Source organism: Sciurus vulgaris, assembly GCF_902686455.1.
Source record: "Sciurus vulgaris genome assembly, chromosome: 1".
Classification (NCBI taxonomy): Eukaryota; Metazoa; Chordata; class Mammalia; order Rodentia; family Sciuridae; genus Sciurus; species Sciurus vulgaris.
Window position 1 is genome coordinate 118,002,512 of NC_136461.1, and position 27,810 is coordinate 118,030,321.

The 27,810-nt window shown below is 45.2% G+C and overlaps 1 protein-coding gene across 2 annotated transcripts; it reads left to right on the forward strand.

Moving 5' to 3' along the window:
• Window positions 1-855: 855 nt before the first annotated feature.
• LOC306643322 (SLAM family member 8-like) lies at window positions 856-27,516 on the forward strand. Of its 2 annotated transcripts, XM_079109372.1 has the most exons (8): window positions 856-1,053; window positions 12,856-12,950; window positions 21,468-21,854; window positions 23,526-23,819; window positions 25,057-25,191; window positions 25,445-25,539; window positions 26,335-26,969; window positions 27,004-27,516. In XM_079109372.1, exons 2-7 carry the CDS (start codon window positions 12,881-12,883, stop codon window positions 26,425-26,427), a joined length of 1,074 nt encoding a protein of 357 aa, XP_078965498.1. In that variant the 5' UTR covers window positions 856-1,053; window positions 12,856-12,880; the 3' UTR covers window positions 26,428-26,969; window positions 27,004-27,516. The 2 variants fall into 2 exon arrangements, with proteins under 2 accessions (XP_078965498.1, XP_078965499.1); XM_079109373.1 differs by lacking the exon at window positions 856-1,053 and having other exon boundaries at window positions 12,372-12,950; window positions 25,445-25,530.
• Window positions 27,517-27,810: the final 294 nt, after the last annotated feature.

Sequence of the window (27,810 nt, forward strand, 5' to 3'; positions counted from 1 at the left end):
CTGAGGCACTGGGTTTGATCCTCAGCACCACATAAAAATAAAGGCATTGTGTCCACCTACAACTAAAATTATATATATTAAAAATAAGTTAATCCTGCTTAGGTTTGGTAATAAAAGATCGTTGATGTTTTGCAAAAAAAAGCCCTATGCAAATAGACAAGTACATTAAGATACACATTTGTGTTTCATTCTTTCATTATAAATGGGTTACAGTGGCTGTAGAGTTAGCTGAAGGAACAGTGATATCTACCAGCTGTTTCCTATTCCTAGTTTTCTTTTGTCAAGAGATTTAGGAAAATGCAGTTCCACCAGGGGGCGCCGCTGGCATTCTGATCTAGTAGCAGAATTTCTTTTTTTTTCTTTTCTCCCCCCCACCCTCTCTCTCTCTCTCTCTCTCTCTCTCCCTTTCTTTTTCCTTCCTTCCTTCCTTCCTCCCTCCCTCCCTCCCTCCCTCCCTCCCTCCCTCTCTCTCTCTCTCTCTCTCTCTCTCTCTCTCTCTCTTTCTTTCTACCAGGGGCTCTGAGCTACTGAGCCACATCCCCATATCCCCACACTCCCAACCCTTTTTATTTTTCATTTTAAGACAGGGCCTTGTTAAATTGCTGAGCCTTGAATATGGCAGTCCTTCTGCCTCAGCCTCCTGAGCTGCTGGGATTACAGACACGTGCCATCATGCCTGACAGGAGCCAGCAATTTTGTAACGGAAGTGGATTCCAGTTTAAAGAAGAGCATTTGTTGAGCATCTGCCAGTGATCTCACTGAGCATGTGTAGAGGATGTCTGTTACTAAACCCAGAGGCACGTGAGCTTGACTACTGTAGTGATGAGCTCATAGGCAAGTTGTCCAGGGTCACTCACAAAATCGTTGCTAGATTACATGCAGATGCTCTTCTGCCTAGTGCTAGACGCAGTCTTTCCCAGGACAGCAAGCTGCGGCACCGGCATCCAGGGAAGGTTTTCTTGCCTGAAAGGCATTGGGCAGCACAGAAGCAGTACTGGTCAGCAAGAGTCCAGTCCCAGGATCAGAGTTGTGAGCAAGCCGCCCTGAAGACAGGTATTTTCAATTGGGTCAACAAGTTTCAGGGTGTTCCTGAATGTGCAGAAATAGTCCCAGCACCCTCGTGTCTCAGGGTCTATGTCCAACCATTCTCCTTGCTGCTGGGAGAAGATCCCATTGTGGGAGGACAGAATCTTGGTTTGCAGGTCCAGTACTGTCCCCTGACAAGGACACTCTATTAGGAATGTCTTTCATTGTATGATGTTACAATATGTAATAATATATTAATATTTTATATATTATAAAAATATAAAGTTATATAAAATATGAACTATATAAAATTTCAATATAATAAGTCTTTTATCATAGGCTTGGGATTCTGTTTTTTTTTAATCTAATTCTTGACTTTGCCAAGATTAACACCAGAAATCTGTTGTTAAATATTGTAAAAACCTGGAGGTTTGGACTTAAAGTATGGATGATAGACTTGAGAATCTCCTTTTCAGATATGAAGGGTCTTAGGGGAAATTAGGCAGCATTCCTGAAAAGAGGGCTGAGAAGATGTGGCCATGCAGGTACTACTGAGGAGTGCAGAAGTTAGAAAAGTGAGGTTTATTTATTTTTCTTTCACAGTTCATCTTTTTTTTTTTTTTTTTTTTTTTAAATTAGAGCTTTGTGGTTATACATAGTAGTTGGGTTCATCCTGACAAACTCTTACGTGGATGGAAATTGATTTCAGTTCAAGGTTTCCCTCTTTTCCTTCCCCTCCTCCCTTATCTCTCCCATTCTCCTTCCTCTACTCTACTGGACTTCCTTTTGCTCATCTATTAATTCATATTTGATTGGTTCTGTATGTTATCCTATTATTCCTTCCCCTTCCCTTTATTTTATTCTAACTTCCACATATGTGAGAAAACATTTGACCTTTGGGTCAATGTCACGTAGCATGATGTTCTCCATTTCTACTCATCTGCCAGCAAATATCATAATTTCGTTTTTTTTTTTTTTTTTCGGTCCTGGTGATTGAACCCAGGGGCATTTTACTACAGAGCCACATTCCTAGCCCTTTTTATTTTTAAGTTTGAGATGGGGTCTCGCTAAGTTGCTTAGGGCCTTGCTAAATTGCTGAGACTGGCTTTGAACTGGCATACCTCCTGCCTCCACCTCCTAAACCGCTGGGATTAGAGGCATGCGCCACCACACCCAGGCAACTTCTTTATTTTTAATGGCTTAGTGGAACTCCTGTGTGTATGTGTGTGTGTGTGTGTATCTCACAATCTATTAATCCATTCATCTATTGATGGGCATTTGGGTTGGTTCTAGAAATTAGCTGTTGTGAATTGTGCTGCTATAAACATTGATGTGATTGTGTTGCTGTAGTATGCTGATTTTAGATCTTTTCAGATATTACCCAGGAGTGGGATAGCTGGGTCATATGGTGGTTCCATCCCTAGTTTTTTGAGGAATTGCCAAACTGCTTTCCAGAATGATTATACTGGTCCCACCAGCAATGCGCAAGTGTAGCTTTCTCCCCATCACGTTGCCAGCATTTATTGTTGTTTGTATTCTTAATCATTGCCATTCTAACTGGAGTGAGATGAAGTCTTAAGTGTAGTTTCGATTTGCATTTCCCTGATTGCTAGAGATGTTGAACACTTTTTCATGTATTTATCGGTCTTTTGTGTTGCTTCTATTGAGAAGTTTCTGTTTAGTTCTTTTGCCCATTTATTGATTGGGTTATTTGTTTTTTTTTTTTGTGTGTGTATGTGTTAGTTTTTTTTGAGTTTTTTGTGTATTCTGGATATTAATCCCTTATTGGAGGAATAGCTGGCCAAGATTTTCTCCCAGTCTGTAGGATCTCTCTTCACACTCTTATTTCCTTAGCTGTGCAGAGACTTTTTAGTTTAGTGACACCCCGGGTGGTACCAGCACATATATGATGGAGTGTTGACCCTGTTTTTTTCGAGCAGTTGCAAGGTTTCTGGTCTACTTCCTAAAACTTTGAGTCATTTCAATTTGAGTGTTGTGTGGGGTGAAAGATAGGGGTCTAATTTCATTTTTCTACATATAGCTGTCCAGTTTTCCTAGCATTATTTTTTAAAAGGGCTGTCTTTTCCCCAAATATATTTTTGGCACCTTTGTCAAATATCAGACAGCTATAGGTTTGTGGGTTTGTCTCTGTGTCTTCTATTTTATTCCTTTGCTCTTCATGTCTATTTTGGTGTAGAAAGGTGACATTTATCAGAATCTGGGAAAGGGGGACTAGAGGGTCAAGAACAAGGTGAAAGACAACAGATACTTCATGAGGTCTTTCTTCTTTAGGGTGTTGGGGATTTAACCCAGGAGTACTTTACCACTGAGCAACATTTCCTAACTCTTTTTATTCATTTTAAAAATTCATTTTCATTTTGAGATAGGGTCTCACCTGGCTGTTCCTTTTGGGCAATTCTGAGTGCATCCACTAAGTGGGGACGTTGCCTGACTTTGGTTCAATCCTTGTCTGTCCCTGGTGGAATGGAAGGAGGGGAAGTAGAATTATTTCACAATTTGGGTTGTTGTTTCTTTCCTCTATCTCTTGTTGTTGATGGCAAATAAATGAATTTGAGAAATAAACCACATGTCTGGTGAATCCACTCTGGAAATGAAGATGACAGACACTGAACTCCGTCTTTGGACCCAGTCCTGTGATGGAGTCTTGCCTGGGTCTTAAGGAAATGCAGCACTGTTCAGTATTGTACTGTACTCTCTGCTTGTTTACCACGTCTATTTAGTCTGGTTAGTAGACCTGCAAATGAGGTCTAACCTCAGTTTGCAGAAGAGGCCACTGAGGACCAGCAAACCTTACACAGCTTAGAAGCAGGAGTAGAATCAGTGCTTATCAGGATTCCAAATTAGGCCTCCCAGCATGCTGAGGTCCCAAAGGAAATGTCATCTGTGCTTTCTTGTGGGGAGGTAGATGGTGGGGACCTCACTTGGTAGCTTAGTAGACTCTATCTTGGTATTGCTTAGTGGAGGGTGAGTAAGCAGTAACTAAACCTCATCTATGGTTATTGAAAGGAAGAGTCAGAATTTAAGGTGGAAATCAAATGCAATTAAAATCATTCTTGTGAATACCTTAGGGTGCTGCTATATTGGAGAGAATCATTCCATCTCTCAGCAAGTTTTCCTCTCACTTTGGTATATATTCTCTTTTTTCCCTCATGAGGTAGTTGGCTGGTGTTTAGGGGACATGCTGTGTGTAAAATGTGTCCTATGTATTGAAACATTAGACTTGCCTCCAAACAATGAGTGCTGGAGCCAGCTGAATGTGGTTTGTGGGCTGGTTTTGTGCATTTTTTCCCAATTCTGTGTTCAGTTTCATGATGTTGGCAGTTTGAAATCAGCCATAGTAGGCGAACTTATACCACAGAAATTGGAAAATACCAGAAATCTTTTCTTTCCCCCATCCAGAAAAGCCAGCTGTCAAATGGTTACCTGCACATTGGTATCCAGGGACAGCAGGAGCTCACGCCTGAGAGACAGGTGGAAGCAGAAGTGGATCTAGGTAACCTATGGGTTTATAACTCTTATCTCATATTTATTTTTGGGCCTGACTAGAATCATTTCACAATTTGAGTTATTTCTTTCCTCTAGCTCATCTTTTGTTGTTGATAGAAATAAATGAATTTAAGAAGTAAACCACATGTCTGGCAAGTCTACTCTGGAAATCAAGATGACAGACCCTGGACTTTGTCTTTGGGCTCAGTCCTGCGATGGAGCCTTGCCTGGGTCTTAAGCAGGTGAAGCACTGTCAGGCTGAGGCTCAGACCCTGGGAAACAGATTCAGGATCCCAGCAGGTGAAAGAAGATGTGAGGCACAATTGGCATAGTAGACGTGCTTTATTTGAAAGTAGCAGCAGCCCTAGCCCCTGTCTTTTCATAGGCCTTTTGAAATATTCAGGTCAAAGAAGACACATTGCTAATAGGTTACATAAGAGTGCATGCCTGCAAGCAAATATTTATGATCTTCGGTATATATGCTGAATCAGGGTGCTTATGACCTTGGCTATGTACTAAAAACTGCTGGCTAGAAGTCTCAGCGAAGGAACCTAACTATAGCCATCTTGGACCTGCCTTATAGCCACCCTCACTTTATGGAGGTGGGCTAGGGTGTATGTCAGAGGAAGTGATACTAAGGTTGTGTTGCCAAGCAGCTGCCTCAGGGTTCCAGACTGCAGCAGATGGTGATCAGGACCAGATAGAAAGGCCCAGCTAGTATCAAGGCACAGATGTGCTTAGTAAATATTTGCTGAACAGAAACCTGTCCAGGCTGTACATTTAGCTTATCTAAAATCTGCTATCTTGTTCTCGAGCACATGTTACACTCCCAAGTCTTCAGAGGCAGAGTGGGGACTGGGGTGAGCAACAGACCCTGCGTTTGCACCAGCCTACATTGAGGGCCTCCTGGACTCACCAGGTCACAGGGCTGGTCCTGCATCAGAGGAGAGGGTCAGAGTTCCGTGCACATGGTTGTATTACAGATGACCAATACCGCACTAAGAGTGCTGAGGGAGCTCAGAGCCCTGAGCAACTAAATTTGTGTGTGGAAGACTGGGCCATCTTCCTAGGTCATCTGAGCTTTATCTGGAAGAGTCAGCAGACATCTGACAGGGGCTGGCAGGGAAGGATCTTACTTTGGGGCAGCGGGGAGCTGGTGGGTAGGGTGGAGGATGATGGGGTGTTCTTCTGAGGTCTATAGGGGATGGGATGGACTTCCATAATTGGGGAATTATTTTCCCAGTGAACAGCTCCTGGTGGGGCTATTGAAGGCACAGGGGTGTTCAGTGAATATTTGCTAAATAGAAATTTGTCCAGGTTACATAGATAGTTGAACTGAAAGCTGCTGGTCTTGTTCTTGAGCATATATGATACATTAGGAGGGGCCCAATCAGGAAGAACTACGGTGGTCTGTAGGCACATTCTGGGGGCTATAGATTGAAGTCTGCAGAGCCACACTGTTTCCTGGGGTAGAGTAGCAGTGGCCCTGGGGTAGAAAAAGGTTGTACTCATGTTAGGTCTGCCTATCTACACTGCATAGTGAGAGATGCTGAGAACTGTAGAGAAAAGAACCACTCAGGAAGTCTGTGTCTGGTCTTCCACTACTCTAAAATGAAATGCTCCAGAACTCAAGGGAGCCCAGCAGAAAGGCTTCTCTCTGTTGTGGCTGGGGTGTGACTGTCATTGACGCGGAGGTCGGGTGGGAGCTCTGGGTGGGCCTGGGGCACAAGCATAAAGCAGAGCATTCTCTCCACCAGTGGGGGTTTCTCCAGGTTTAAAAGCAAATGCAGTTGGGACCGTGGACAGAATGGTTAAGACTAAGAGGAAAAGACCTTGTGAAAGCAGACTGTGAGTTCCGGTGGAGGACAGCATTCACTGTTCCAGGGAGGAGTCCATGGCTCATAGCTGGTGAAGGTCTCCCGCCCATCTAGAAGACCAGTCAAGGCATCTCAGGCCAGCAGTCTTTGCATGTCCGAGTGAAGCTTGCAACTAGAGGCACAGCCCTGTTTAGGGCTCACTGAGTGTAGGGGGAGGGGATTGAGGTTGGCTAAAGGCTGCCTTGAGGCCCCCGAGGCAGCCACAGGCCTTGAATCCTCCAGTTGGGGATGGTGTGGAGGAGGGGAGGTGCTGCCTGGGGCTGGCCTGACCTTTATGCAGCTCAGCATGGCTTTTCAAAATTTCCCTCTGAGAAGTAAAGGGTCCCTGAAAATAGGATTAAGAAGATGTGGCCATGTAGGGACTACTTAGGGGTGCACAAGTCAGGAAGGTGATCTGGGAAAGGGGGACTACAAGAGGGATCAAGAGCAAAGTGAAGGGGAGTAGACACTTTATGAGTATTTTCTAATGAGATAGAAACAATTGTCTCCACTTTACAGATGAGGGAACTGAGTTTAGAGAAGTTATATCACTCGCCCAGGGTCCAGCACCTAATATTTGTCCAATCTGGGGCCTGAACCAGATGATTCATACACCATGTTAATGTGGGAGATTCGCTTCACTGAGAGGGGAATTTGGATCTGGAAAAAACATTGGACAGGGAGACTGGAGACCTGGTTCTAGTTCTGGCTCTAACACTTAAGGACTTTCCAGGACTTGGGTTTACTAATATCATACTTTGAAATTGCAGTTTTTTTCATTTGTAAAATGGAAAGGTAAACATGGTACCCAAAACCTCTCACAGGTGAAGTGCTTTGCAGACAGGTGCGGGGTGGTGAAGATGATGTAGCTGTCTGGGAAACTTCTACTGTGTAAATTCAGCAGGACCAGGTTGACCAGGCCCCATGTATCCATGGATCAGACTCCTCCCATCCTTAACCCTGTGGGACTTAGCCCAGGGCAGGCTCCTGTCTCATTGCCATGGGCACAGGGGCTTATCAGTGACCTTAACACAGGTATTTTTATCACCCACATTTGGGAGCTCCCCATCCCAAGCCTGGTTACTGTTGAGTTGCCCAGCCTTACGGAATAAAGCTACTTCCCAAATGCTGCTCATGGAATGGTACATGCTACTTTCATGGGAACTGAGGAGTCAGGTTGGAGGTGCCAGCAGATTCGGTTGTCTGATACAGCCCTCTCCACCTGGAGGAGATGCTGTGTCCTTACATGGAATGGTGCTGAGTCCCCCCAAAAGCAAGAGACAGAACACTGTATGAAGCCTCCTTTCTAAGGGACTTAATCCCATTCCCCAGGGAGGAGCCCTTATGGACTAATCACCTCTTAAAAGGCTTCACTTCTTGACAGTACCACATTGGCAACACCTGAATTTTGGAGGGGACATTATGTAAGCCATAGCAATGCTTATCCTCATTTGTTAACTCCAATCTGAGTTAAAATAGCAAGAACATATTCGCTGAGGTAGTAAGTGAGAATAGAAAAGGAAGTTGGAGGAAAAATATTTTCAGAGAGGATCTCAGAGAAGTCAGCACTCAGGAAACCAAAGGCTCTGTATGGATAATGGAGTGAAACAATGTATGTGGAGCCCTTAAGTATGGCCCTGTGTGGGGAGAAGGGCAAAAGGGGACTCAGCTAGGGAGCAGACAGGCAAAGGGATTTGGGACCCAAGGGCTCTAGTCACCCGTAACTACAATTCTTCATCTTCTTCATCAATTTGTTACCAACTTAAGACACCCTATTTATTATACCCATAAGATATTTTCTGTTAGCTTTATGGCTACCACAAAGCAAAACCTATGATAGATACATAAAAGCTAAATGGTAAGGGATCAAAGTATACCACTAGATCTAGGCAACTCACCTGATCAGAAAGGAAAACAGCAAAAGAGGAAGAAAGGAATAAAGGATTTACAACACCCCTCCCCCCCAAAAAAAAAACAACAAAAAACCCACAAAACAAGTAACAAAATGGCGGTAGTCCTTGCTTATCAGTAATAACATTGAATATAAATGGATTAAATTCTCCAATAAAATGAAATGGAGTGGCTGAATGAACAAAAAAGAGCCAACTCTATGATGATTACAGAAGGCTCATGTAACCTGTGAGAACCATGCAGTCTGAAAGTGCAAAGGCAAAAGACCTCCCATGCGAATGGAAACACAAGGATCTGAGCCTGGTGATGTACACCTGCGATCCAGGTGACTTGGAAGGCTAAGGCAGGAGGATCTAAATTCAAGGCTAGCCTGGGTAAATTAGCCAGACTCTATCTCAAAATAAAATACAATTAAAACAAAATTCAACAACAGCAACAGCTGGGATGTAGCTTGGTGATAAGAGTACTTGCCTAAGTACATGTGAGGCCCTGGGTCAATTTTAGCACTGAAAAAGAAAAAAAAGGTGAAAGTTAGAAAAACAATAGAAAAGATCAACAAAACTAACAGTTGACTTTTGGAAAATTGATACATTTTTAGTTAGACTAAGAAGACAGAGACTCAAGATCAGAATGAGGGGCTGGGATTGTGGCTCAGTGATAGAGCGCTTGCCTCATATGTGTGAGGCACTGGGTTTGATCCTCAGCACCACATAAAATGAATATATAAAATAAAGAGATCATGTCCATCTACGACTAAAACTTTTTAAAAAAGGGATGGAACCACCATGTGACCCAGCTATCCTACTCCTTAGTAGATCTCCCAAGAGATCTAAATTCAGCATACTATAGCAATATAGCCACCTCAGTGTATATATCAGCACAGTTCACAACAGCTAAAATTTGGAAATCAACCCAGATACCTGACAAGAGATGAATGGATTATACACTGGAGTTCTACTCAGCCATAAAAAGGAATGAAATTATGGCATTTGCTGGTAAATGGATGGAAATGGAGAAAATCATACTAACTGAAATAAGCCAAATTCAGAAACTCAAAGGTCAAATGTTTTCTCTCGTATGAGGAAACTAGAATAAAATATTGGGAAGAGGAGGAATGATAGGGTAACATAAAGAACCAATCAAATATGAATTAATAGATAAATGAAAGGAAGGCTAGTAGTGTAGAGGAAGGAAAAGGGGAGAGGAGAGAGAGGATGGGAAGGGAAAGGGGGAAATCATGGACTGAAATCGATTTCCATGCATGTATGGGTTTGTCAGTATCAACCCAACTAGTATGTATAACTACAAAGCTCTATTTAAAAAAAGAAGAAAGAAAAAAAAAATGTCAAGGCCTGTATGGACATTTTGTTCCCCAGGTTTTCTTTTTTTTTGGTGGTACTAGGGGTTGAATCTAGGGGCACTCTACTGCTGAGCTACATCCCAGCCTCCTGTTTTTATTTTTATTTAAAACATTTTTTTGGGACTGAGTCTCACTAAGTTGCCCAGGCTGGCCTTGAACTTGCCATCCTCCCACCTCAGCCTCCCGAGTAGCTGGGATTACAGGTATGAGTCCCATGTTCAGCCCTAGTTTTAAAGGCCCTAATTAGTATATTGTTCCATTAACTTATCCACTTCCCCAGCCAGGACATTAAATGACTGTATACAATTGCTTTTGACAAGTTGACAAATTATTGGATAAGACTGCAGTGGGAGAGTACCAAGTTCTGTCATGTCAACTTCCTTGTTACTGAGTTCAGATCATGACATTTAATTGGTAATGAGATTTGAAAGGGTCTCTCTTGCCCCTCTCATGTTATTGATTATCACCATAAGTACAGTGTGCTATTTTTCAAGACTTTTAAAAACACTATGGGATTCCTTGTTCTTATTGAGATTCAGCTACTTTCCTTTAATAAATACTCTTTCTGTTACTGCAAACCAGTGGCTAACTTCCAGAGTTCTGAAAAAGTTCCCTAATGAGTAAACAATTTTACTTTTTTCATGGAAGAGAAAAGTTTTGAAGGTATTTGATATTTTCTCTTTTTTCTTTTGGTAGTGGGGATTGAACTCAGGCACATTTGAACACTGAGCCACATCCCCAGCCCTATTTTGTATTTTATTTAGAGACAGGATCTCACTGAGTTGCTTAGTACCTCTCTTTTGCTGAAGCTGACTTTGAACTCATGATCCTCCTGCCTCAGCCTCCCGAATCTCTGGGATTACAGGCATGCACCCCCAAGCCAGGCTGGTATTTGATATTTTCTACTCTTCACAGTTTAACATAGACATTGAATTATTCATTATTTCCCAATTATGGCTGAAGGTGTTCAGAATTTGCATACTTCTCCCTGAATGAGACTTTGAAACTGCCCCACCCACTCTCTTGTTATGATCTGATGTTTTATTTATTTATGTTCTGTTTATTTTTATTTTTTAAATTGTTTTTTAGTTGTCAATGGACATTTATTTATTTATTTATTTATTTTTATTTATGTGTGATGCTGAGGATCAAACCCAGGGCCTCACACATGCCAGGCAAACACTCTACCACTGAGCCACAACTCTGGCCCTGTTCTATTTATTTTTGATGAAAAAGATCACACACACATTTTCTTTCACCATCAAATAGTAATAGGGTTAGAGAGGGAGAGGGAAGGAGGACAGCCCAGCACAGGTGCAGAGCTGCTGGATGCTCCACTGCACCCCTTATAGGACTGGGCTGTGGCTCTTCTCTTTCACCCAAGCAGGAAGGCCAGGGAAAAGGGCACAGACAGAGCTTCTCCTGCAACCTTCCATTTGCCTGGGCACCTAACCTTCCCCACTCCAGGAAACAGCAACCCTGGATTGCCTTAGGATCTGAGTGTCCTGACTTAACTTCTCCGAACTTTCACTCCCTTTCCCTCCTGGGGCACGTCCATGGCTGGGCTGATTTTGACAGTTTCTGAGATCCTTGACCCTTACTCAAATTATGACCTTGAACAAGTTTTTAGTCTCTTTGGACATTCAGGATACTCCTTTATAACGTGCCTGTAATGCTCAGAAAATAGAGTTTTGAGGATTTACTTCAACATGTAATGTGAATTAACTGAAGTAACACATGTAAAGCCTTTGACAGATAGTAGATATGTAGTAACTCTATTTTTCATATAACCCAACCCTCAGCTGGGGTGTCTTGCCCTTAGATACTCAAAGAATATGGACATGACCTCCCATCATGTCTCACAGAGGCCCAGAACCTTCCTAATAATTCCCATCAATTCCTGGGTGTGCCTGCTTTCAAGATTATCTCTTATATCTCTTGTTTTCCTTGGGCCCTCCATATCCCTGATCTCTGTTTCTCTTCTATTTGGCTCTTGGTGGCAAGCACACTCTTCTTCATGGTTCTTTGTTGTTTTATTTTTTTCTTGTGGTACTGGGGATTGAACCCAGGGGCTCTCTATAACTGCGTTACATCCCTAGCTCTTTTTATTTTTATTTTTTATTTTGAGACAGGGTCTTGCTAAGTTGCCCAGCAGGCCTTGTACTTGGAATCCTCCTGCCTCAGTCTCCTGAGTCACTGGGAATATAGGCATGTGCCACTGCGGCTGTTGCTGTTCTGCAACTTTCTTTTAACTCCCTAAAGTATTAACAGCACCATGCAGTGTTTAATAAACTAACACAAGTGGCTGGTCTGTGTCTTTGTGTACCATAGTGTACCTTAGTGTAGGATGGCTGGGTTATTGAGAATATCAGATGTGGTGTTTGGAAAAGTTCCCGGCACCCTGTCAGCTGGAACATTTATTGGCTGATCCCTGTGATCCTATCTTCCAGCTACTTGCCTGCTTCCCTCTGTAGGCTCTCTTCCCATTCCCTCACACAATCTAAACAGTTCCCAAAGATTTTCTTATAGCAGACGTATAAGTATGAAAGGAAGAGGAGTTCTTGGATGCTGTGAGGTGCGCTGACACAGACAGAAGAGCCTGTCTTTGCCTGAGCACATAGAGAGGACTAGCATGAACAGGAACTCAGAAGCCATAAAGCCTCCACTCAAAGCTAACTGCAAATATTTGCATTGGAGATGTGGCGGTTGCCACTTTTTATTACTGCTTGTTTTTTTTTTTGAACACAATCTCTTCCTTAGGCAACTGACAGTTGAAGTTCTTGGAATCAGAGAAGAACTGTGAGTTATTGAGTGGGACAGGTGGAGAGGAACTAAGGAGAGCGTAGCTCAGGCTTGCTTGTAAGAGGAGACTTCCATACCTGGCCACAGGCTGGCATTGGTGATCAGGGCTGTCTGGGCAGAGCTGTTAGCCTAGGTGGTGTGGGGCAGGTGTGTTTGCATGACAATGACAAGCTGGCTCTGTCTGCAGGAGGGGGCTTGCCAACAGGATGCCAGAAACCCAGATTTCCGCCCAGAGTCCCTTTGTTTGTACATTTATTCTGCAATTATATATAGCAAATGAGAATGCCTTTGCGAACTCTGGTGGGCTTTCCGATACTGACGCGTAGCTCTGCCTTCGAGTAGGGAGGCTCCTCCTCTCTTGCCGGGTTCCCCTTTCTGATGTTTCCTCTGCAGCTGAAGAGGCCGGCAGGCAGCCAGGATGGAACACTGCTCACAAGACTACTATCTCTGCTGGACCACCAGGCTCCTGAGAGTCATTAGCCTTCTCTGTGAGTGGCCGGGCTCCCTGGAAGGGAGGGCAGTTGAGGGTGCTGGGAGAACTGGACCCTTCTGTCCTGGGAGGGCTCTGAGACTCTGATGCCTTTGGGAAACAAAAGGAGAAAGCTGCGCTGTTGTCATTTACAAATGCCGTGTGTCTGGTAGAGCCCCAGGATGAAAGGAAAGAGCGAAATGGCCTTTTGTGGTGAGGAACTGGGGACCCTGGACCAGGGCAGCCTTGGCTCCATGAGGGGACCTTTGTCAGGGAGCTGAGGACGCCTGTGCTGCAGGAGCAGGGAGAGGCTGGAGCTGCCTGGGGAGAGGGACAGAGAGACCCAGAAGCCTGTTCCCTGGGAGAGGGGTGAGGAGGCAGCACCTCTGAGGGTCCTCGGGCCTCTGCAGCTCTTCTGTGGAGGGGGCCCAGCTGGAACCCTGATGTCTGAGCTGGAGGAAGCTCCTGTGGTCTGGGCTTCTTCCCTCCACCCTGAAATGCTCCTCGGGCCCAGAGACCTCAGATGAAACCTCGTTTATCTCATCACCATTCCTGGCAAAACCCTGGAAAAACAGAGGAGGTGCTCTTCAATTGAGGCAAGACTGAACAAACTAAGTAGTATCTGGAGCACCTGCGCCTTGGAATATTAAGGGTATTCTGAGAAGAATTTCCAGTTCCATGAGGTAAGACGCATGGATTCTCATCAGCTAGATCCAGGGAACTGAACACCGTGAAATCCTTATTTAATAAAAGGACAAGAGCCTCTACACACCCACATGTTTATGGTTGAACATGTGGAAGAAAAATAGTGGCGGCTAACACAGGCTACAGGAGGTGAAATTGTGCAGGAAAATAGCAAGGGGTGAAGGGAGGTTGGGAAGTTAAACAGAAAGGGAACTGAAAAAACTACTGACAGTGACTATGAGCCATGTGAGCCATATATCACATTTATGACATGATAGAATGTTGTTTGTATGTATAAAGAAAGCAAATAAAAGCTAATAAAAATAACATGACCGGCTGAATTGAATTTTGGTGAAAACTTTAAAAATGTTTATTTATTATAATTATACTTATTAGTGGGGTTCATTGTAACATAGTCATATATGAATATAACATAATTTGTCCCAATTAATTCCACAGTACTTCTCCTTTCTGTCCTCCCTCCCGCTCTTCCAACTTTATCTGCTCTTCTGGTCTTCTTTCTACTTATTTATGTGTATATTTTAATATATCAATGTATTCTAATTATACAGTAAAGCGGAATTCATCTTGGTGTATTTATACATGCACATGACATAATTTGGTTCATTTTGTTATCCTATCCTTCCCCTTTACCTCCCCTCCTCCCTCCCCATTGACCCCCAACCTTCCCTCTAGCATCTTTCTTTTACTTTGTGAGATACTTCATTTAAAAAAATATTTTTTAATCTCTAACTTCCACATGTGAGAGAAAAATTTCAACCTCTGACTTTCTAAATCTGGCTTATTTCACTTAGTATGATGTTCTCCTGTTCCTGCAAATAACATAATTTTATTCTTTATGGCTGAATAAAATCATGGGTTTATCACATTTTTATTTTAAAAAAAATTTTTTAGATGTCGATAGACCTTTATTTTATTCATTTATTTATATGTAGTGCTGAGAATTGAACCCAGTGCCTCACACATGCTAGGCAAGTGCTCTACCACTGAGTCACAACCCCAGCCCTATCACATTTTTTATATTCATTCATCTGTTGATCGACACCTTGGCTCATTTCATGACTTAGCTAATGTCAATTGTATTATCTATAAACACTGAAATTCACGTACCACTATAGTTTGCTGATTTCAGTTCTTCTGGATAAGTTGGTGAAAACTTTTACTGTTATGGTACTCCCCAGCTATTAAATGAGCTTGCAAGGAATTATATGAAATTTAATGGATTAGAGACCACTTGTGAAACAGGAAATATTCAGTGAACAGTGAACTTTGCAATTGTAAGGGGTTGGGCCCCCACTTTAAATGGGCAACTGTTTGGAGCCCCAGTGGCACAATCATTTAGTGCATGGTACTTATAAATGGGCAACTGTTTGTGAACAGCAAAGTGCAGACTTTCCCCATTTTTATAATGTTATTTAAATGAAGAAGTATGTTAAATTGTATAGTGTTTCCTCATAGGCATTGGGATTGGAAAATTACAAAAGGAAAGAAAAAGAAGGAGGAAGAAAGAAGAGGAAAGAAAGAAAGATGAAAGGAAAGAAGAAGAGGGAGGTGAGAGGGACAGAGAGAGAAAGAGACAGACAGAGAGGGAGAGAACGAACTTAGAATTTCTCATTTTAGGGATAAGGAATCTGACCAGAGGAATAAAGTGATTCTCTCAAGGTCAAAGTCACACAGGAACTGGGAAGGTTAACATTGGTTGTTCTGTAGGCCTGACCTCCGTGGAACTGAGGGAGACAAAGCACCTTGCAGAGGAGTTTGGTCAGAGGCTGTTCTTGGGAGGAGCATCACCCCAAAATTGTTCTTCATCTCTTCTGAAAACCTGAAGCTCCACAGTTGTGGTTTTCTTTGGGTTCTGGATTGTCCCCTGCTCATTCACCCTTGCTTGGGGGAGAGAGTGATAGTGAGGGTGGTGATGAAGAACTTCCCGTATCATGGTTCAGATCGCAAGCGCTTCCTGCATGTGATTTGGAAGGGGAGGTGGGGAAGGGGAGGGGGACCTGAGGACAGCTTGCTTCACACTGGAATTTCCCAGAGACAATGGTGGCTGCAGTGGGGGTGGTCCTGGACCGGTGAGGACCCCCAACCTTGATAGCAATAGCATTTACTGAATTTCGAGCCCTGTGTGCAGGCAGGGAGCCAGAGAAGGGTCTGGGTCACTATGGGCCCCAGGCAGAGGCACAGAGATGGGGCAGAGGGCATCAAGGAAGGCAATTAGAGCTTCCTGCATGAGTTGAGGGGAGCTGCTGGTGGCTGGGGAGCATGGTGACAGGGATAGGACACACAGAGGAACGATGTTTTACACCCATGGTTGCGTCTTAAACTTCGTAGGATGAAGTTCGAACTCCTGTGTGCGCCATGGCTTCTCTTCCTTCTTCAGGGGGAGCATCGTCTGTAGGGCAGAGAGCTCCTGCTGCCTCCCTTCTCTGTCTCCCTTCATCCTCGCTGACATGTCCACTGTTCAGCCTCAGGGGCGAATCCTCCCCACAGGCTGAGGCCATGGCTTCTCTTCCTTCTTCAGGGCTGAACCTCTTCTGTATTTGTGGTGCCCTCTTGCAGGAAGTGGGAGTCTGGCCAGGCTGGCTGTCCAGCCCTTGGCTAGCCACTCCAAGTACTCCTGCCCCCGCGGGGGAGGGCCCTTGCAGGATGAGACTCCAGCAGCTGCTCAGGTCCTGGAGGATCAGACAACAGTGCAGGGAGGGGCAGAGCTCCCAGGAAGTGCAGGGAGATGGGGAGAGCAGGTGGGCAGCATCCTGGACTCAGGCCTGGCTCTGCCCTGTGCTACCTAGGACAAAGGTCCACTCCCCTGGGGAACCCCTCCTCTCTTAACAGGAGGGCTTAGACAGATCACCTCTGAAGACCCTCCAAGTGTGACTGTCAGTGCTCCCACTCAGACAGGACTTTTCTATGGCCACTGCAAGTCCTTAGCTCTGTCTTTCTCATCCTGACCTGTGTCCTGAGAGGGAGTCACAGCTGGTGAGCCTACTTAGGACTCCTTGAGAGAGGAGACCCTGGCCGTTCTTGTGGTCACCTCTTCAACCCCCAAGGGAGGGAAGGAATCCTGCTCCTAGCCTCCTCCACCTGTCCTTTTGTCTTCTGTGCCTCTGCTCCTGGGGGGATCTCAAGGCTGGTGTCCTCAGATCTCCTGCCCAAGGACATCTCCCTCCTCACATCCTGTGCAAATGCGGTCTGCAAACCTTGCTTAGGAGGCCCTGCTGCAGCTGTGCCCTTTAGAAGCAGCTAATAAAACCTCTGCCAGACCTTGGAAGTGCCTGCTCAGCATAAAACACTAGATCTCTCTGAATGGCTCCTCTTACAATGCTGGCAGGGAACACAGACATTGTTGTGATCACAATTATTTCATAAAATCCCTTTGGATGGTCTGAAATAATGTCTGTCAGAGCATCCCATTGCCCTGTTTCCCCTATTGGATAACGGGCTGTTTCTCTGGTACTGCATTAAATAGATCAGTTCAATTTACTGACCACGATTGTACTGACACCCAGCAAGTACTTGTGTCCCATGTAGAGACCCAATACTGCACCAGGCTTTGCAAGAAGAAGGAACTTCATGTTAGTTCCCCTGACAGGGAGAGAGGAGGCATGCTCACTGCTGTCTCCCAGGGATGAGTAAGAAGGAATTTAAGGCAGGGACGAGAAATAGAAGGCTGACTGGCTGTGATCAGGGGTCTTGGTGGAATGGTCCACCTGGTACACTGGTCCTGGTGGAACCTGTGGACACTCACTAGTGCACTCTCTGGTCTCTCTGGTCCTATGCTCCCTCCTGCAACTCTGGCTGCATCCTGGCTTCTAATCTAAGTCCACAAGGCCCTATTCTGGTTCTCAGCTTCCAGTTCTGGAAGACTTTGGTTCCTCTCAGCTATCGAGGTCTGCAGCTGCACCCAGACAAAGTAACTTGAATCACAGTTTTTTTTAGAAACAGGGAAGTTGCGGCGTATGGCCTGATTTCAATACCCAAAATTACACATTAAATGTGTTTAACTCTGATTGGGCTGGATGTCCAAAGTGCTAAAGGATACTTTTATTTTGCTCATTAATTAATGAGGGGACCATAGGATGTCACAACCCGTTCAAAGGGAGAATCAGTGACACCTCTGGCAGAGGGAAGGTTGAGAGGCATTTATGAATAGACACCTGGCCTCACACAGCTAGTGTATTTCTGGGTACATGTCATTGCCAGTGCTTACCTTGGGGGTGGGGCACGCTTTGCTTTCACTTAAAAACTCCACAACTTGGATAATTGTTTTCAACGTAACATATAATACTTTTGTATTACAGAGCAACTCAAGAAAGTGGAAGATGAGCAACCAGAGTTAATAATATAAAATTGAAAATCTTAGCTCAAGCTTGGGCTAACAAGTCCTTCCCTCTCTTTCCACCTCTCCTGGCTGCACAGGTGTCCTGTGCTTCTTGGTAATGGTGGCTGCTTAGCAATGAATTTCCTTTTAACCTCCAGCTTTTGTAAACAGGAAAGCTCTGGCTGGACCTTGACACCTACAGGCACCCAGGAGACTGAACTCAAGGCTGTCTGAATCCTGTATCCCATCCCTGGACTCAGGAGGAGACCCTGAGAGGAGCAGCTGGAGGAGGAAGGGATGCCAGTCTGGGAACTTGGACTGTCTGGTTCTGACCTGGGTGTGCTGGGCCAGTAATGCTCATCGTGATAAAGACACCAGCGAATGTTAATAGCACAGTTATTGAATACTGAGGCAAAAGTTTTTCTCTGCTTAAATCCAAAGAACAAGTCAATGAAGTAAAGCACCATTACTTCCATTTCGTAGATGAAAAGCTTAAGCTAGAGAGGTTAAGTAAGTGTTCAAGTTCACACAACCAAGGAGATGGGAGACCTAGACTAAACTCAGATTTCACTGATGTAAAGTCCAATCTTATAACCACTCTTTTATACCATCCAGCTGTGTAACCTAACTGATACCAAAATAATTTTAGGTTGATCAAAAACTAAATGTAAGTATTGAACCCACAAAAAGAACTTGGAAAACTAGAAAAAATTAGAAATGTACTTTTGAAGTGAGGGCTATCCTTTCAAACAAGATATGAAAGCAATGAATACTAAAAACTTTTGATATCTTTGACTTCATGAAACAACATTTTGGTTATGGGGTAAAATAAACTAATTGATTTAATGGAATTCATATCAAAATTCCAATGACATTTTTCACAGAAATAGGAAAAAACCTAAATTCATATGAAATCAGAAAAGACCCCAAATAACAAAAGCAAAAAGAACAAAACTGATGTGTCACCCTTCCTGATTTCAAAATACAGTGTTATTGTAATCAGAACAGTAGGGTACTGGCATAAAAACAGACACATTGAGCAATGGAAAAAAGAAGAAATTCCGTAAATCAACCCAAGTGTTACAGTCCATTGATGTGGTGTTGCACAGATGTGCTAAGAACATATTATGGAGAAAAACAGTGTCTTCAGTAAATGTATAACGGGAAAATGGGATATCCACATGCAGAGGAATGAAATTTGACCCTGTCTCACCTCACATGCAAATATGGATGAAAGACTTAATCATAAGACTTGGATGGAAAAAGCCTCTAGAAGAAAATATAAAGGAAAACTTTCCATGAACTTGGGTGGTAGGATTCCCAAAGGACAGACACCAAAAGCAAAAATTGACAGAATTGCATCAATTAAAAAACTTCTGCACAGCAAAGGAAGTAACAGAATGAAGAGACAACCCATGTCTTGGGAGAGAATATTTGCAAGTCATACAACCGATGTGAGGCCAATATCCAAAATGTATAAAGAACTTAAGTAACTCAATAGCAAGGACACAAGTGACTGGATTAAAAGATTTGAACAGATCTTTCTCAAAGAAGAGAAACGAAAAGCCAACAGATCTACAAAAAAATCCTCAACATCTCTAATCATCAGGGAAATGAGAATTTAAAACACAGTGAGATGTTGCTCACGTCTGTTAGCATGACTTTTATCACAATGATGAATGATAATGAGGACTGGCTAAGATAGGCAGGAAAGGGAACCCTCATACTCTGTTGCTGGGAACGTAAATTAGTGTAGTTGTTTTGAAGAAATGGAGGGTCCTCAAAAACTGAACCAAAACCCCCATGTGATCCAGCTCCCCACTTCTGGGCCAAAGCAATTGAAACTGGTGTGTGGAGGGCGTTGCCATGCATTGCCATGTTCACTGCAGCATTGTTCCCAACAGCTACGATGTGGAAGCCACCCAAGTGCCCACGAGCCGATGAGTGGCAAGGCAAATGTGGTGTGCCTACCCTGGGGATATTATAGACACTTAGCAGTGATGGACCTGACATGAGGGGGAATATACCAATTTGGGGAGAGGACTGGGTGTGGCACACCCAGGTGGAGCCTGGGCTTCTGAAAGCAGGAATTGTCCTTCCTCAAGGACAAGATGGTTGTGATGCACTTTCTCCCAGTGGGTTCAGTCCTACCTGGTCCCCAGGAGGAAGAGAGGCTCCCCAGGTTCACTGGGGCTGTGTCCGATGGGAGCGGCAGGGCTGAAGGAGGCAGGGTGGAGGCCACTGTGCCTATGCTCAGAACTGTGCAGGGGACAGACACTGAGGAAGGCTGGTGGGGGCTCCAGGGACATGTATTCACCAAGCATTCCATTTGCTCCTCCACATCTTCAGTCCCTAGCAACATCTGGTCACAAAACCCGAAAACAGATTGGTTACCCTTGCACTGCTGCAGGGAGAAAACAAGAGTGACTCTCCTGTCTCCCTCTCCTGCTGTGGGACCTTAGGAGGCTGAGAGGACGCTGTGGGCTTCCCAGGCTCAGCTTCAGGGTGGCAGAGTTCACGCCTATGTGTAGCACGACCCCTCCCTCACTGTCTCTTATGGAATATGAATGAGATGTGAATTTCCCTGTCCTAAGTCTCAGAGATTTATCATGGATTCCACATCACGACCAGTACTATCTGACTAATACACTTTGCAGAGGAAGGGGAAGTGGAAGCACCTTCAAGGAATGTGTTAATTATGTTCAGTAACCTGTTGCCCCATAACTGATTGCCTTTAAGCAACCTCGTGCATTGTCTCTCAGGTTCTGGGGCCAGCACCTGGTATATGACCGGCTCTTCTGGCCCAGGGTCTTACAGAATGAGATCAAGGTGTTTCTGGGTTGTCCACATCTCGAGGCTCCACTGGGAAGCTTCTGCTTCGAGCTCATCACAGTGAATGCAGTTCCCTGCGGCTGCTGGCTGGAAGGCCTCAGTTCCTCACAGGCTATTGGCCTGGGGCTGCCCTCAGGACTCTGCCATGTGGGCATGGCAGCTGGCCGGATCAGAGTGAGCAGGAGAGAGGGTGGAGGAGAGGGAGCTTGAGGGAGCCAGGAGGAAACCATGGTCTGGCGTAAAATGGTTGTATTAAGTGACATACCATCACTTTTGCTAGCAGAAGACAGTGTCCAGGTGCACGCGCTTTGGGGCTAGGATGACACACAGGTGTGAACACTAGGAGGGGGTCACTGGGAGACATTTTAGGAACCACCTCCTAGACTTACACACTTAGCATGAGCCAGACAATGTGCTAGGAGCTTTCCATTTACAGTCTCTTTTGTTTCATATCCTCATTGCAAGACAGATAAGGAAACTGAAGGTTGGTCCAGTGAAGACAAATGCCCAGAAATGTACTTCAGTAGAACTAGACTTGATCCCAGAATTAGGTCCAATTCTCTGTACAAGGCTGCCTCCCTAGATCAAGGAAAGGTGCTGGATGGATTGGTTCAGAAGAGAATTTTTGTTTCATTTGTTCTCCTTAAGGAAACATCCATGTTCTGTTTCCCAATGTCCTAGGTGCCTGCTGCACTTTACCCAAGAGTTCTGGAGCTCATGGTTCTGGGATTAAAGAATTTAGAACCCCCACTTCTCTGAAGGCAATCCGAGGAGGTTCTGTCCTGTTGCATGCGATCCCAGAGCCAGGAGAAGATATCAAGGTAGAGGAGAGCTCCTGGGGCTTTGGCTCTGAGTCACAGTCTACATTATTGCTGAGAATCCAGAATGGGAAAGAAGACCCAAAATGGTTTAGCCTTGAGGACAAGTACAAGCAGAGGGTCCAGGTGCCCAACATGACTTCCCTGAGGATTCACAATTTGACCTCACAGGACAGTGGGCAGTACTGGGCCCAGTTCATATTTCATAAAGGAAGAGAAATTAAACTATTTTTTCACCTCGATGTTTATGGTAAGTGACACCCTCACCCTAATTCCATGGCCTACCTCCTTCCTTTGAGTCTAGGAGTCTCTTCAAGCACGTGTTACAGGATTCTCCTCAGGTATCCACACATCAGATATTCATCACAAACAGTAGAGCTGAGATTGTATACCAGGGAGAAAAATCACAGCTGTGTTTTGGGAGACATATGGAAATTTGGCAATTTTTACAGTAACATTTACAGTTCTTTATAAGACTAAATTTACAGCTTTTGTATATTAGTTTTCCTTTGCTGTTTTAACAATGCAGAATTGTGGTTTAAAACAACACAAATTTGTGTTCTTAATATGCTACAGGTCAGAAACCAGACATGATTGTCTTGGGCTAAAATCCAAGTGTGGTCAGAGCTGCATGTTTTCTGCGGGATCCAGGGGGAGATCCATTTTCTCACCTTTCCCACCTTCCAGAGGCTGCCAGCATCCCTTGACTTATGGTCCCTTCTTCTACCTAAACTAGAAAGGGAGGGTGGAGTCTCTCTTGCATTGCATCCCTCACACCTGCTCTTTGCCTTCCTTCTTCTGCTTTTTTTTTTTTTTTTTTTTTTTTTTTGGTACTGAGAATTGAACTCTGATGTGCTTAACCATTCAACCACATCCCCAGCCCTTTTTAATTTTTTATATTTTTGAGACAGGGTCTCACTAAGTTGCTTAGGGTCTCACTAAGTTGCTGAAGCTGGCTTTGAACTTGCAATCCCCCTGTCTCAGCCTCCTGAGCTGCTGGGATGACGGCTGTGTGCCACTCTGCCTGGCTGCTTCTTCCACTTTTAAGGATCCTTGTGATGACTCTGGGATTATCCAGATAGTCCTATGTGAAGCTCGGCTCTTTTCCTCAGAACCTAGCATTTTCACAGGTTCTGAGGATAAAGATGTGGACTCAGAGGGGACATGATGCTTCTCCCACAGTCGGAATCCACATGGACCTAGTTTACCGCCTGCAATCCTTGCAGTGAGTGGCCAGTGAGAGGCCAGCCTCCCTTACACAGGACTCCGCAAATCCTGCTCTGTGAGCCTTGACAGGGTAGGAGAAGGTTTATGATGCTGCTCATTTTAGGAAATTCATTTGCCAAATCTTGGATTCTTTACAGTCCCTCTCTGCACAGGGAAGACCCCGCTGTGGAGAGAGTGGATTTGACTGTAGCTCTCTGGGATTTCCAAGACTAGCCTGTGAATCTGACGCTTCCAGTCTGGACCAGATATTCAGTGTCAGTTCTATCTGCAGAGTTGTCAGTCTCTAGTTAAGCCACTGTATCTCCCACAGTGTCTCCTGAGCATCGAGCTTGTCTCTGTCCTCCCAGAGCACAGGAGGGCTGTGCAGTCCCAGCCATTGTCTCAGCTGAAGACCCAGGGCAAAGGACCCTGGCCCCAAACTAGCTCTTATGTCTCACCCTTCCTCCCCTTCCAAAAGACCCCTGTTTTCTAGAAATAATGGTCTCTGGAAAGTGGGATTCAGCCATCATTTTCTCGTGGGGAAAAAAGAATGTGAAGCCTTGCTTAATCTAGTGAAATCACACGAGGCTTGCAAAGTGGCTGCTGTCACTTGCTCAGTATTTAGCTTTGGAGGGAGTTGCCTATGCTTCAGTGAGATAAGGGGCAGAATGTGTGGCATGTGTGAGGCTCTCTTTTTTGTCCCCTTCTTCCTCAGATCCTGTGCCCCCTGCCCAGATCCGGACCACATCAGTGTCTGTCACACCCAGCTGGTGCAATGTCACTCTGGAGTGTGGGGCCACAGGGGCTTTAGATGTGCTGAATGTAACCTGGGGCAGCAAGGGCCTCCCCACGGAGCTAGAGCAGAGAGGGACACCGGGATCCACCAATCCTGGGACCCTGGCCGTGAGCCTGCCTCTGAGCCAGCCCAATGTCAGCCTCACCTGTGTCATCAGCAATCCAGTGGACCAGATAAATGCCACTGTAGACCTTGTTGACATCTGTAGCCAAGGTGAGTGCAACCTGCAGGAGGGAGGGGCATCTTGCAGGAGCTCAGGTGGCGCTGGCGTCTGAGGGTTCCTGGCTTCTCTGCTCTGTGTATTAACACACTCGCCTTTACATGGTCGCTCCAACCCAGAAGTGCGGAGTCACATCCAGTTCACATCTGCCTTTAAGTATCTCTCACTTCCATGCCCTTCGCACTTGTCCCGGGAGCAACCTTCCAGGATCTGCCCACCCCGTTCACCACCCACCATGTCCAGATCAGAATGTGGCCTTTGTCTGCGTCATGTCTGGCAGCCGACCTCCAGTTAGTCCCTATAGGATTCAGGACTTGGAAGATCCTCTGCCCCTGATGTTGGCCTCCTTCACACAGGGCACACACAACTGCTTGCTGAAGTTTCCTAATGTGTGAAGCCATTGTCGGCCTTTAAGGATGAGCCTCTTCTGAGGAGCTGTCCTCGTCCATCCCTTCTGAGTTAAAGATCCACATGTGTATTTGAATCTTCTGTGAGTGGAACACCATGAGGGCAGGGGACACATCCTTCCCCCTGTTCATGCTTGTGTCAAGCCAGGTCTTTGCAGCGTTTGCTCCCAATAGGTGCTTCATTGAATGTATGAATGCCTCGGGCCTGTGTGCACCCCTGTCCCCTCTAAATCTCCCTCCAGGGGCTGCTGGAGGACTCTGACTTGTCAGTGTCAATCATCATCCCTTGTCATGTCCCCACCCACCTCCCATCAAGATCAAGTTCAGAACAACATGCCCCACAAAAATCCTCCTGGATCCAGCTGCTGCCTCCCCTGGCCTTCCTCACCTGCAGCTGCCTCCTGTCCTGTCCCTCCCCTGCTGCGGTGCTCACTCCACACTGAATAGCTCTGAAACTCCTGCTGCTCCCCCATGACACAGTGGACTGAGCATGTCCTTGGGAGGTCCTCACTGAAGACCTTGTACAGGGTTAAACCTCTATTGCAGTGAGAGCCTTTCCTTGTGATTGAGAGTTTTTCCTGGGTGATGAGCTTGTTCACAGCCCCCCCCCCCACCCCCATTCAGCCTTGTCCATCACAGTCTCCTCAGCATCACGAAGGAACTGGGCCCCTGGCTATTTGCATGGACCTGTCATGCTCATCCTTCTCATCCTCAACTAGGCCCCTCTGACATCTGCACTTTCTGTCTCCCCTTGGCAATGGTATATCAGCTTCTCTTCCACTCTATCCTTCATAACTTTCTTATTTTCTTAACTCTCTCTCAGATGGAGAGCTCACAGCTAGCCGCATGCGAGGCATTGTAGGGGCCCTCCTGGCTGTGTTTTTCATCCTGGGAGTTGGAGTGTTCCTTTGGAACATATGTGAGAAGAAGAAAAAGAAGAAGATGGAGATGGAAAGAGGCAGGTTGCACTTTCCTTTCTGGGTTCAGATTTCTTCCCCCCTCCCATTGGATCCTGGGCTTCCTTCCTTCTGCATTTTACTGGCAGGAAGTGGCCCCTGTAGAGGGGATGGTGGGTATAACCATGATGTCCTTGGGTTCCTGGCAGCGTGTGTGTGTGTGTGTGGGTGTGTGTGTGTGTGTGTGTGTGTGTGTAGGGTTAGAGGTTTCCCTGGCACAGAATCAAGCTCCAGTCTGTCATGATTTGGGTGCAGGATTGCCGGAGGACCCCAGGGTCAAGGATGATGGAGTCTACTATGCACAGCTGGTGGAACCGGAGTCTCTGAAATGCAAGCAGAAGGTGAGAGCTGTGAGTGGTGACCAGCCTGGACACTCATAGGTCTTACAGCACCTAGCCCTGGGCTATCCAAACCCAGGGACCTGTTGTTCTATCACCCTGTGTTTTTTTCTTTTCTTTTTATGTCTTTTTTTTTTTTTTTTTTTTTTTTTTTTTTTTTTTTTTGTGGTGCTGGGGATTGAACCCAGGGCTTTGTGTTTGCGAGGCAAGCACTCTACCAACTGAACTATCTCCCGGCCCTGTCTTTTTTTTTTTTTGGTTGAAAATATTAATTAAGAAAATTTATGAACTGGCATGTAACTCAGTGGTCAAGTGTGCCCAAGGCCTTGGGTTCAATTCCCAGTACTGAAAAAAAAAAAAAAAAAAAAGTTGTGTTTTCTTTGCTGGGTGTGGTGGCACATGCCTGTGACTTGGGAGGCTGAGCAGCAGGAGCATAAGTGGGAGGTTAACCTCAGCACTTAGTGAGGCCCTAAGCAATGTAGTGAGACCTTGCCTCAAAATAAAAAAATAGAAAGGGCTGGGGATGTGGCTTAGTGGTAAAGCACCTCTGGGTTCAACCCTAGTACCCATCCCCCACCGCCAGCCTTTAAAAATTTTTTATTTTGAGGCATAGTCTCACTAATTTGCTGAGGCTGGTCTAGAACCTGCAATCCTCCTGCCTCAGCCTCCCAAATCTTGGGACCACGGGTGTGCTCCACCATGCCTGGCTTAAGCTTTTCATGTTAATGGGCATCACCTGTCTGCTGGTCCCTCTGGGGCCACTCTATCCTCAAGCTGCTCTAAGAACTCTCTTTCTTGTATTCCTAGGATGTTGATGAAAAACATCTGGAAGGAAAGGAGCCTTGCACTACTATCTATAGTGAGGTCCAGAGACCAGGCCAGGCTGTGAAGATCACTTAGTTGGAGGAAGGAGGAGAATCCAGCACTAGTGAGACACCTGCACTCCGAACCTGACACTGGCAGACACCTACTTCCTCTGACTTCCATCCAGCTCAAGATGTTGCTGGTCTGCATTAGCCTGACCCGGTGGTCATATCTCTACCTCTTTGGGCACATATGACCCTGCCACTTCTTCTGCCACCTTCCCAAGCTGCCCTCACACTCAGGACTATCATGCCATCAAGCCAGGCCAGGGTTCTTCCTGTCATTGATGTGGCTTTTGACCCCTCTCTTTCGGAAGCCTTCCCAAAGAGAACCTTGCCTGACTCTGCATATGGCAAAGTCTCACCACATCTGCTGTCTCACTGGTGTCATTCTGAGACCCCAGGTCCAGGTGTGGGGACTGTGAAGAAGTGCTGACTTTGCTCCAGCGGAGGGTGTTAAGATGGGTTCTGCATGCTGAATTGGGATTGAGGGAGGCAGCATGACTTCCTTTCCAGGTTTTCCTTCCTTTCCTCGTGTAGGGTTTCTCTGGAGCTGAGTGTGTGTGTGTGTGTGTGTGTGTGTGTGTGTGTGTGTGTGTGTGTGTGTTGGGAGAGTTTCTAGTATACATTATACACCTGGGCCAGAGTTGCATTCCTGAATATCTGTGCTATCCTGGACTTAAGCCTCAGTCTCCTGCAAACCCTTCTTCCTGTGGACTGGGAAAAGGAAGCCATATTATTTCAGACCCTTCTCAATTTTCTCTTTCTGGGAGAATGACCCTGGACCCCACAGACTGGGGTTGCACTCTTAACAAAACTGCTTCAACTCTGCTCCTGGCCCAGGAAGGGGTCACTTGGTAAAATGGGTGGGTAATGTTCCCCCACTCCCCTTGGGGGGACAGCTGTGGTTATGAAGCTTGTATCAGACCTCTGATACAAGAGATAAAAAATAGTATCATGAGGACAGCCCTCTCCAGCCTCTGCTACTGACCCTCAGCCTGCTGCAGCCCTGCTGGCCCCAAATCTAAGGTCAGCTCCTCTTTTGTTTTTGAGAGTCAGACAGGTTTATTAGCAAATGGCCTAACATAATATTAAAAATTATATTAAAAACTATCAATTTGCCTTATCTCCAATCTTATTTATCTCTATTTGTTCTTTTTGGTTATCCAAAATAATGTATTTTAACATATTATACATACATGGAGTATAACTTCCCATTCTTGTGGTTGTACATGATGTGGAATTACACTGGTCAAATATTCATACATGAACATAGGAAAGTTATTTCTGATTCATTCTACTGTCTACCCTATTTCCAAACCCTCCCTTCCCTTCATTACCCTTTGTCTAATCCAATGAACTTCTATTCTTCCCTCCCTCCTTACTGTGTGTTAGCATCCACATATCAGAGAGAACATTT

What these genes read in the sequence shown, in the direction of transcription:
- LOC306643322 (XM_079109372.1), top strand. Translation starts at nt 12,881, where the DNA reads ATGGAACACTGCTCACAAGACTACTATCTCTGCTGGACCACCAGGCTC. An exon ending in GAGAGTCATTAGCCTTCTCT is followed by an intron (nt 12,951 to 21,467) that starts GTGAGTGGCCGG and finishes CCAATGTCCTAG; the next exon opens with GTGCCTGCTGCACTTTACCC. An exon ending in TTTTCACCTCGATGTTTATG is followed by an intron (nt 21,855 to 23,525) that starts GTAAGTGACACC and finishes CTTCTTCCTCAG; the next exon opens with ATCCTGTGCCCCCTGCCCAG.